The sequence below is a fragment of the Triturus cristatus genome, chromosome 4_1 (genome assembly GCF_964204655.1).
Source record: "Triturus cristatus chromosome 4_1, aTriCri1.1, whole genome shotgun sequence".
Lineage (NCBI taxonomy): Eukaryota > Metazoa > Chordata > Amphibia > Caudata > Salamandridae > Triturus > Triturus cristatus.
Genome location: NC_140585.1, coordinates 1037308834 through 1037320919, shown reverse-complemented (window position 1 = coordinate 1037320919; position 12086 = coordinate 1037308834). Strand labels below are relative to the sequence as shown.

Genomic DNA, 12086 nt, shown 5'->3' with positions numbered 1-12086 from the left:
ATGGTTTTTTCTCACAAATGTGCCCTTGGCAGAGCGCTCTATCAGTCAACCGTTTTATGTTAGCCTTGACTTTGGTTGTCGGATTGGTAGAAAGTGGAATGTAAAAGGTAGCGTCTTGTAACAATGCTGTCATTTTACATATGTAATTGTTTGTATCCAATACTACAATTCCACCTCCTTTATCACCGTTCGTAATAGTGATATTAGTGGGCTGTTTAAGGTCCATGAGGGCAGTGAATTAGTCACGGTCAAGATTGAAAGGGGTTTCGGGTATATATTTAATGTCCATATATCTTCAAACCTTCCACAATATGATCCGTGTTCCTGTTGAAATATGGAATGTGTAATGAAGGCTTCCTGCCTCTAGCTACATATCACAAAACTTATTGTTAATTGAAGATAATGTCCTTTCTGTTGCATTTTCATCGAAATGGCTTTATTATGTGTTCTTTTTCAGTATTAATTTAATGTTAAGGACAACTTTTTAAACTGCTGCTTGACAAATCCTTTACCTCTTTCCATTTGAGTGTTTTTTCTAATATTGTACACATAATAAAAATCATATATGTGAGTTTTGTAAAGAAAAACCTGGGTTCCATTGGTCACTTTTGACCAGTATGTATCATTGTATGTTCATTTGATATCTACATGCCGGCAGATTCATATGAAACATATCTTGCTCGAGAATATTTCCAAATTGAAAAATGAACATGTTACTTATCCTGTAACAATCCTAATGCTGAAGATCCACATGCATCCTCCCATCGCCCTGAAAGCGAGCTGTCATCAAATCGGTTTATCAAAACTTGGTCACAATGCACAGTACATATTTCTGGTTCTACTTCACTACACTCCACTTTCGTCACTTACTCATTGTGGAAAAACAATCGGAGGTTGAGTCTCTGTCCTGATGTATTGCGGACTATGGAAGTACTCACAAACTATGTTGAGATGGAAACTTCTTTGAAGAAAAACAACTTGCAGATATCCATACCCAATAGGGTACGTGAGAATTGGGTTTTTAGGGTTCAGAGGTGGGAATGGGTTTAAGGCTAAAAGGAGTTTTAGGGTATTGGAGATTGTTTGATATACCATTTTAAGTCTTCATGGATGTGTTTGTATTAAGTTTCTACAATTCAAGGATGGGTTGTGTTGTGGGGTGGGGTGTAATTGGTATTTAGAGTTCAGGGTTGAGCTTGGGCATGGGAATTTTAGGGTTTTGGGGAGGCTTTTTTAGAGGTTTTTTAGAGTTTAGGGATGTGCCCTTTAGTTATGTGTTATTGGGATTTTTAGGGTTCACAGATGGGTAATTTTTTCGATTCTTGTGTGTTTTTACAGCTCAAGGGTAGGAATGTGTTCAGGGGTAAGGAGAGTTTTAGGGTTTGAAGGAGTGTTTGAGTATACAGTTTTAAGATTTTTTTCTAAGGTTCCACAATTTTGCGATCAGCAATACCATACTTAAAATAATTCTAAATAATTATTACCTAAAATATTATTGTTGCTATGATTATTTCTAATTTGTATTTAATTACTATATATTATATATTTGTATACATACACACAGATGCAATTTTATATATATATATATATATATATATTTTTGTGTGTGTAAGTATGTATGTACATTCAAATATATACTTAAAATAAAGTTACCTTTACTGATGCGAAGTAAAGGCACTCCTGATGTAAAGGTCAATCAAATATCATTTGTACAGCGCACAGCTGCTTCATCAGAAGCATCCTAGCTCTCAAGGCTAAGCAAGACTGATCAAAAAATGAATACAGTTTAGGGGTTTCAATTCTTTCTTGAAAATTGAAACACAGGCAGCTCGGCGAAGGCTAACAAACTTGGATGTCAGGATTGTAAAGGAACTCCCTCCTTGTCTAGCCTTAGTGAAGTTACTCCTGATGTACTTACTGCGATGTAATGATGCCAGATGTAAAGCATACAAAGTAACGACTCCTATTCAGTGGCGTAACAAAACTTGAGCAGGCCCCCCTGCAAGGGATGTGGAGTAGACCTCTCCAGACTCCATCAGGAGCTCTCCGGCCAGGGTACTGTGCTGAGGGGGCCCCCTTGGAGCTCGGGCCCCATGCACAGTGGGGGCTGCAGGTGCCTATGTTACACCACTGCACCCATTCAGTTGTGTTCAGTGGGAAATCCCAGAGGTTACTCCATCTAAAGGGTTCTGCAGTCACTTAGACGCATTCATAAACAATATATCTTCCACTTTAGAATTTAATAGACCCTTTCTACTCACGTCACTTCTGTTCTATCCTGGCCAACATAATGCAGTTCAGTTTACTAGGTCTACACCCAGACATGCATGCCAAGGTACTTAGCACATCTTAGTGGTCCATTCCTCTAGGCTATTATATTTACCATTACTTCTTCAGATAATCCAAGGATCAGTCAAACTTGACATCACTCAGTTTTCATGTGTCGGTCTTGTTACTTGGAACAGTTTGCTCCATGCTGTGATGCTTCATGGACAGAAAGAGAAAATGGTGATTAGTTCACCGGGTATGTTGCTTGGAGATCATTATGTGAATTCCATAACTTTGGATTCCTACCACTGACATAACACTTTCACCAGTTTCTGATGATTGTTTATGCTACTGGTTATCAAAATCTCAGCTTGCTTACAAACGTCCTCCATATCAAAACTTATTGACTGAATTTTCTTCGTAGCTTGGAGTGTGAAATTGAAGTTCCTGAGCGGTTATCAGTGTCCTACGATCGACTTAAACATTACAATCTTGTAGAGCGATGTGTCGAGATACCGGTCAGGGAGGTGACCGAGGAAGAGATCACCTTGGTCCACAGGTACTGTAATTCTTTTCGGTCGCTTTGTACTCTTTCCTTGTTTGCACCTGTAGGGATTTGCATCCCCAGCTCTTTTTAATCTGCACTGCTTTATTTGGCTTGATAATTTTTTTTTTAGATTTCTATAAATTCATGTTTTTAGGAGTACACCAGTTCTACAATATAATAGTAAGAATAATTTAAAGCAGTACTCATTACCTCTTTGTGGAGTAAAACATAGAGGCGACCCACAACGACATTTACCAAGTGGAACCAAAATCAATATGCTATGCAGATTATAAAATTCATTATGGTACTGTCTCAAAAAGGTTTAGATTCGACACCTATACTACAAAATCTATGTTAATATGCGTATGTAGTGCACAATCCTTTGGGTAAATATTCTGTTCCTACTCATTTTTAAAGTACAATTGTGAGATACTGTACGGGCAGAACGGTATGGTATTCTCATACACTGGTGACCTAAGCTTTTTTCTTCAGATTCAGAAATTACTTTATTCAGGTGCAAAAAGCACCCATAAAAGTACATTATTCCTATTAAAACCATAGTTAAAATATCATACAAATCGCAGTACATATAAAAACATGTTAATTCATGCAAGAATACAGCAAATTTGTATGCAGGGAACAATATAACATTTGCCTATTGTACCCATATGTACACTAAACAAAGTCTAGGTTTAAGAAAATTATGAATTTTTATGTTAGTTTCTGTAAACTCTTCTTTCCTTCCATATGTATATCCTCCTCACACATGCCTGAAACCTCATACACCTATTTTGTAAGCACTGCTTGCAGTGCTCAATTTTCTGCATAACTTAGGTCAGGAACACTTGGTTGTACTTTAGGTGCCGAGAGAAACGTGAAAACACGTTTGCTAGTACCCAAAAGCTTATTATCTTGTGAATGGTAACCAGTCTTTGTATTGGAAATGCTCACTTTTTTCTCACCGGTTTGAAATTCTGTTGGCATAAAATACGCACTCGTAGCGGCCACCAGGCCACACTGTGCATTGTTCATCATCCGCAGATTGCATGCCCTCATTCTTTGAGATTCGTGCACAATTGGTTCATGCATTCTGCCCAACTTTTTCCAGATGTGTTTGTAACTTCAAATTGGAGAGAATGTAAATCAATCCTCAATGAAGGATGTTTTAATGGTCACATGCGTGTCTATATACCAGCCCTCAGTATTCGACTTCACAAAACAAATGTAATGAACAATTAATAGTTTTTGTTCCTCAAAATGAGTTTTTTTATTTTGTTTCTACATAATTAGCCAGAATCTATGTACATCTGAAAGACGTTTTCTCTTGCACCGCTGGTAAAACTAGAGCCCTAGAGTTCCTCTTGTACAAGAAGAATTGACCCGCCACTGTTCTTCAGCAGCAGCAATTGAGATAGGTTGCCATGCAAGGTGTTGTAAAACACATAAACCATATATATACGTGTTCGAGGCATATGAGCTGCAGATTACACACTTGTGCATAGATCGCCATCTGGTGTTGGGCCCGGATGTTTGCAGTTTGTTTTTCTTCTTGGAAAGTCTTTGGAAGTCACGAGTTCGGTGACTCCTCCCTTGGATCGTATTGCGCATGGGCTTCAGCTCCATCCTCAGATTGTTTTTTTCCGCCATCGGGCTCGGATGTAATCTTAGCGCTCCTGTTCCGAACAGCTTCCAGTTCGACGATTGACGCGCAATCCTCACCCCAATTTGCGGTATTGTTTTCGATCGCAATCTCCCCACTCGACGCGCCTCTCATCGGCAAGACCTTCAGTTCCAGTCGTCGACGGCGGCCTTCGGGCCTATCTAAGCTCCGGTCCTGGCTAATGGAAAGGACTCCATTTAAAATGTGTCCTCGATGTGGGTCAAAATTCTCCCACACCGATCTCCACGAGGTGTGCAACCTCTGCCTCTCCCCTGAACACGAGGCTCGAGACTGTCCGGCGTGTAAATCCTTCTGGTCCAAGAAAACGCTACGGACCGAAGAGCCAGAAGGACCATGGCACACACTTCAACGGCGATCCCGGATGACATCTTCGGGGAAGGCGTCGACGCTCCGGAAGAACACCACACCGACGAGGGACTCGTCAGCGCCTCCGAAGCCGACGATTCAGATGTGGAGGACATCACTCCGGCACAGAGGCTCGTGAGTACTCCTATGACCCCCCCCACCCCCCCCCCCCCCCCCGAACACAACGGCACCGAAAAAGGCTTCGGTCACGCCTTCGGGCCTTAGCAAGACCAAAGACACTGCTTCCCACACCGCACCTTCGGGGCCGGTAAAGAAGCCGATTAAGCCTTCAGGTGGCTCGGAATCGAGCCAGCCCACCTTCGGCACCGAAAAAGAAACCGGCCTCCATCTCGACACCGAGCCCCACACCGAACACTCTGGGTCGAGACCCAGCTCCTTGGCACCGACCCCATCCTCGGTACCGACAAAAGGCCACCGGCACAGACATTTCGAAGCCGAAATCCATCTCGGCGCCGAAGAAACAACCGGAGCTCCCAAAGCATGGTCCCAAACAGCGAACCAGCACCGATAAGCCTAAAACATCAACGGCCCCGACGCCCTCGGCGCCAACAGACCAACCAGCCTCTCCAGGACTATTTACACCGGATCCCTTACAAAAAACATTAACTAAGGATCCCAAAACTGGACATTTAATGCTCTCTATCAAAAAGAGACAATTAGACAAGCCTCCTCCACCTCCAAAAATGAAGGACTCTGCTACCTCCCCTTTCAGATTACCTTCCACCACCTCCTCCACCTTCCCCTCCTCCACCTCCCCCACCTTCACCACCCCCACCTCATCACTCCCACACTCCATTCCCGGATGATGATGATCACGGGGATCCATACGACGATATGTGGCATGTACCCCAAGATATACCTACAGGGGACCCCACTCCCACAGGCTCCCCAGACCCATGGGACGATTATAACATCCCTGATGTCTCTAACTTCCCACAAGACGACCTTTACCATTCCAGACCTTCCCCACCAGAAGACTCCTTCGGGTTCAATCAATTATTGCAAAGGGCGGCACACTACCACGGGGTAGATTTACATACCGACCCAGTGGAGGAGGATTTCCTCCTAGACACATTTGACAACACACATAGGACCACCTCCATATTGCCTATGCTAAAAGGTGTTATAAAACATGCACCGGAGGTCTTTAAAGACCCAGTCAGGCCCAGGGTCATTAACCCGCGCATTGAGAAAAAATATAAAGCCGCCCCAACAGACCCCTCCTACATCAGAGGGCCTGCTCCACTAGATTCTTTGGTGGTATCCACAGCACGAAAAAGGGCCAACTCTCAGGCGTCAGGTGATGCACCACCACCTGACAAAGAGTCTAAACTCCTGGACGCATCAGGCAAACGTACTGCAGCTCAAGCGGCCAATATATGGCGTATCGCCAATACACAAGCGCTACTAGCGAGATATGACAGGGCCCATTATGATGAGCTATAAGCCATAATGCACCATCTCCCTTACAAATACAGAGCTAGGGCCAATGAGGTAATTCAGGAGGGCAAAACAATTACTAATACCTCCATACTTTGTGCCTTAGACGCAGCAGACACAGACTCTAGGGCTATCAATACCAGTGTCCTCCTCCGTCGCCATGCCTGGCTAAGGATATCAGGTTTTAAACCGGAGGTACAAGCCTCCATCCTTAACCATCCCTTTGACCAGGAACATCTGTTTTGCCCCAAAGTGGATGATGCCCTGGAGAAAATGAAAAAGGATACGGACACAGCAAAATCCATGGGAGCCTTACAATCTCACCCTCCCAGACGCTCCTTTCGCCGCTCTTCCTTTCGGAGCACATCAAGAGGCTACTCCTCAGATTCCGCTTCCACTACATACAAATCCCCTACTCAATTCACGTTTACAAGGGGTTACCAAAGAGGCGGCTACAGGGGCAACAATAACAAAGGCAGAGGCAAAACAAATACCGCCCGCTCTGCCACCGCGCCTCACCAATGACTTCCCTCCACTTCCCCCAGACCATCACACTCCGGTCGGGGGCAGACTCCAACATTTCCTTCCGGTCTGGACTACCATCACCTCAGACAAATGGGTAACACAAATTATTTGGTCAGGCTACTGCCTAGAACTAACATCTACCCCCCCAAACATTCCACCCAGACAAGACAACGCCCGATGTCACCAGAACATCTACGGCTACTCAAGCAGGAGGTAATCTCCCTCCTAGACAAGGAGGCAATAGAACATTTTCCAGCCAACCAACAAAATATAGGGGTCTACTCCCTGTATTTTCTCATACCAAAAAGGGCTGAAACTCTACGGCCCATCCTAGACCTTCGGCCCTTAAACACATACATACACTCAGACCACTTTCATATGGTGATGCTTCAGCAGATACTTCCGCTACTTTACCAAAACGACTTCCTTACCACTTTGGACCTAAAAGATGCTTACTTCCACATTCCAGTGCACAAGGCCCACAGAAAGTACCTCAGATTTGTAGTGGACGGCCGACACTACCAATTCAAAGTGCTCCTGTTCGGAGTCACAACTGCACCACGAGTATTCACCAAATGCCTAGCAGTGGTGGCAGCATATCTGCGAAGACAACACATTCATGTCTTCCCATACCTAGAAGCCAGTTCATACAATCAGTGTGTACAACACACACACATCACCATCCAGCTACTTCATCAGCTGGGCTTCACAATAAACCACAAAGTCCCATCTCCACCCATCCCACATAAAACAATATCTAGGTGCCACTATAGACACCTCAAAAGCGCTCGCCTACCCCAATCCTGCCAGGATTGCAAGCATCCAGGCTCTACGCACAAAATTTATAGCACAACACTCTCTTCCAGCTCGGTTATCATGCAACTAATTGGGATGATGGCCTCTTGCATCTTCATAGTACCTCACGCAAGACTCCAGATGCGTCCTCTCCAAAAGTGCCCAGCGCACCAATGGAACCAGGCCCAGGGTCAATTAACAGATCTGGTGTTGGTAGACGGTCGTACCCATCGCTCTCTGCAGTGGTGGACTACCACAAACCTTTCCAAAGGTCGACCGTTCCTGGACCCGGTTCCACAGATAGTACTAACAGACGCATCGCTCTCCGGCTGGGGAGCTCATCTATTACATCTCACCATGCAAGGCAAATGGTCACCTCAACAGAAGCTACTCCATATCAATCATCTGGAGTTACTAGCGATCTTCCTAGCCCAAAAATAATTTCAGACACAAATTTTGGGCAAAGCAGTCCTAATCCGCACAGACAACATGACACCCATGTATTATATTCAAAAACAAGGCAGGACACACTCTCCACAGTTCTCTCAATTAGCACAGAGCATATGGAGATGGGCCATACCCCGGAAAATCTTTCTCCTAGCCCAGCATGTCCCAGGAGTACAAAACACTATAGGAGATCTACTTAGCAGACAAACACAACTCCACGAGTGGGAACTTCACCCGCAAGTTCTTCACCCATACTTTCAACTGTGGGGGCATCCACAGATAGACCTCTTCGCCACCCACGAAAACAAAAAATGCCCAAGCTTCGCCGCCAGATACCCACACCCATTGTCCAAAGGCAATGCGACATGGATGAACTGGTCAGGCAGATTTGCCTACGCTTTTCTGCCTCTCCCACTCATTTCATTAGTAGTGCGCAAACTACAACAGCACTCCCTCACACTAATATTAGTAGCACCAACTTGGGCCAGACAACCGTGGTACACCACACTACTGGAACTATCGATAGTACCACATCAAAAATTACGCCTCTCTCCACACCTCTTAACCCAAAACCATGGAGAGATCAGACACCCGGACCCAGCTCAGCTCAACCTTGCGATCTGGCTCCTGAAATCCTAGAGTTTGGGTACCTAAATCTTCCCCCTGACTGTATGAACGTCATCAAAGAAGCTAGGCGCCCTACCACTAGAGCGTGCTACGCCGCCAAGTGGAAACGTTTTGTTATCTATTGCCATAACAACACCATCAATCCACTAGATGTGTCCATTCAACACATCATAGGCTACTTGCTCCACCTACAAAGGTGCAATCTGGCCTATACGTCCATTCAACTACACCTAGCAGCCATAGCAGCTTACCTACAAAACAGGCAACATCTCTCACTCTTTAGAGTGCCTGCCATTAAAGCCTTCATGGAAGGCCTTAAAAGAATAATTGCCCCCAGAGTACCACCCTCACCTGTGTGGAACCTAAATATCGTTCTTACCAGACTAATGGGACCTCCCTTTGAACCCCTACACAAATGTGAACTTCAATTCTTAACATGGAAACCGCTTTTCTTGTAGCCATCACTTCCCTCAGAAGGGTCAGTGAGATACAAGCATTTACTATTCAAGAACCTTTTCTACAAATGCACCATAATAAGGTGGTTCTTCGTACCAACCCAAAATTCCTTCCCAAAGTCCTTTCTCCTTTCCACCTAAACCAATCGGTAGAACTACCAGTATTCTTCTCGCAACCACAAACTGTTGCAGAAAGAGCTCTTCACACACTAGATGTCAAACGAGCTTAACTCTACTACATCGAGAGAACACAACCTTTCCGTAAGACCAAACAGTTGTTTGTCTCGGGGGGCGTGGCCAAGCCGGCTACCATGGCGGCTGCATCTTGCTAGGGCTCCACGATCGGGCCGGACAGGTGGTCACTTCCAGACGTTGCACCCTCTCGGAAAACGCACCTCTGGGCATCGGAGGGTCCCGGGCATCTGCTGCTCCGTTGCGGTGCAACGCTGAAGGGGAGAAGCGGAGTGGCGGCGCGATACAGCTCCGGACCGGGACCCGGGATCGCAAGATGGCGGCGAGAGGACCCTGAAGTCTGCGATCGAGTGACCGGAGGACCACTGGACAACGGGTACAGTTGGCAAACCTACCCTGTGACCCCCACTGAGCCTAGACCGGTACCTGCATGCCGCTGAGGGATGGTGGAGCCCCGGAGACAGGTTGTAAGCGTGAGCGTCCCCTTCCCTGTCCTGGCGCGAAGAGAGAGAGCGGCCATGACACCTGCAGGGCACGTCCCACGCAGCAATCGGCCCCGCAGCTGAGAGGACGAGGCACACCGGATAAGAACCGACGCCTTCCCTGGGGGCGCCTGGAGGCTACGACGCCCGCGGTGAGTGCGGAGCTGCGGGGGGAGCCCTGGTGGGTCTGGAGGCAGGATCGGGACGCCTGACCCTAAGATGGCGCCCGACGGGACATCACCACATTAAGGCCGCGGAGGGCGCCGGTATTGAGGGAGAGCGGCCTTCATTCCTCCCGGATCATACCCAGGATACCCCACCCTGCGGGACGGCATAAACCCGGACGGCACCCAGAACTCTAACGTCACCGATGGGGGTGGCCACCCTGGGGATCTATCGAAGAGTGCCGAGCGGTGGAGTGCCTTGCGGGGGCTCGCTTTGAGGGAAGACACGAGCCGGGATGACGCCTCCCATATGCTGTGAATAACGATCCCCGAGATCGACGGACGGCGGCCTCCTCATAGCGCACAGACAGGGGCAGGATAGCGGAGGATCTCGTGGAGCTACAGAGGCCTGTGGCGGAGCACGAAGAGCCCTGGTGGGGGCACTAATCCTTGGTGAGAGCGAGATCGGAGCCGAAGCGCGCCCCCCCCTGCCTCCTCGGGAGGAGAGGGAGCCCGCGCCCCCCAGCAGATGGGCGCGGAGGATCACGCGGAGCTGGGGAGGCCGGTGGCGGAGTACGAGGAGCCCCGGTGGGGACACAAACCATTGGTGAGAGCGAAACCGGCGACGAGACGACCCCCCTGCCTCCTCGGGAGGAGAGGGAGCCCGTGTCCCCCAGCGGACGTACCTCGACCGCACCCATGGGGAAGCCTCGGGGGACCCAACAGACGGCGGTTCCCGAGACGGCCCCAGAGAAGATGCCCAGGGCCCGGACGTGGGTGGGCGCGGCCGAGCCGCTGCCTGACTCCTCGGTATCTGTCAAGTTGGACCAGGTTCTGGCCGCCATAGAGCACTCCAGGGTCTCCATGGAGGAGCGGCTCGGGACACTAGCGACGGACATTAGCCTTATCCGGGATGACCATCGGAAGCTGGTGGATAGAGTGAAGGACGGAGAGAAGAAGATGGAAGACGTACAGCCAACGCTCGATAAACATCAGCAGACGCTCCAGGAGGTGCTGCATCGCCTAACCATCATGGAGGAGCGGGCGGACGATTTAGAAGGGCGCTCACGACGCTGCAACATTCGCGTAATAGGGCTACCTGAAGGAATCGAAGGCACAGACCCCCTGCAATACTTAGAGACTTGGGTGAAATCCTTCACCCCGGATAAGGATCGCTCCGCATTCTTCTCTCTGGAACGAGCCCACAGGGTCCCGGCCCGCCGACCGCGCCCAGGGGCGCCCCCGAGGCCGCTGTTAGCAAAATTCCTCCACTTCCGCGACAGGGATGCGGTGCTACGCGCGGCACGAGTGGCGGGCACCCTGCGGGTCGACAACCAACGTGTTATGGTGTTCCCCGACTATGCACGAGCAGTTCAACAACAACGTGCCTCCTTTCTGAATGTAAAGAGACGTCTGCGCGAGAACAATATCCACTACTCCTTGCTTTTCCCGGCCCGTCTCAGGGTGGTCTATGCCGGCTCTACTGTGTTTTTCACGAACGCCACGGAAGCTCAAGATTGGGCAGACCAGCACTGCACACGACAATCTAGGGCGGAGATCGCAAGAGACCCGCATCCTAAGCCTCTACGATCCGGAAGGCGGTCGCAACGGCGCCCACGCGAGGGCGTGAGTGGCAGAGCACGTGCACGCACCCAAGACTCTCCTGACCTCGAGCAAATCGTGAAAGAACGGAGGGAGGCCTTGCAAGCGGTGATCGACCTGCAGGCATCTCCTCTACCGGATGACATTGATCGGCCACCGCATATCTTTACCTCGGAGGAGGAGAATGACAGTGATGGAACAGGGACGGGGGAGAACTCCGTGACACCCCCCATGGTCACTCCGCAGACGGCGGACCTCATTCTAGATGGACAATCTGGCTCCCATGCGAAATGAAAGGGGACTCTTGTACCTACCATTGAGCCAAATGTACCTTCTTCCCCGCCTATTGAACTTCGGCCCTAATCTCGTAGCCTGCTATAGCAGGTGCAACGTCCATTTCTCCTACTACTGGCCCGATTCGTTTCTGGCCCAGTACGCATGCACCTCCGCCCCCTTCATATATTGTTGTATTTCCCCTTAAGTGGGTAAACAGGT

General features: G+C 48.4%; 1 protein-coding gene across 3 annotated transcripts in view; it reads left to right on the top strand.

The window, feature by feature from the left end:
* Positions 1-12086, top strand: part of HDAC10 (histone deacetylase 10) — a 440238-nt gene that overhangs the window by 80893 nt on the left and 347259 nt on the right. For all 3 annotated transcript variants that reach the window (XM_085653979.1, XM_085653977.1, XM_085653978.1), the window contains one exon: positions 2693-2827. In XM_085653979.1, coding sequence (XP_085510105.1) covers positions 2693-2827 — 135 coding nt within the window. The remainder of the gene's footprint in view (positions 1-2692; positions 2828-12086) is intronic.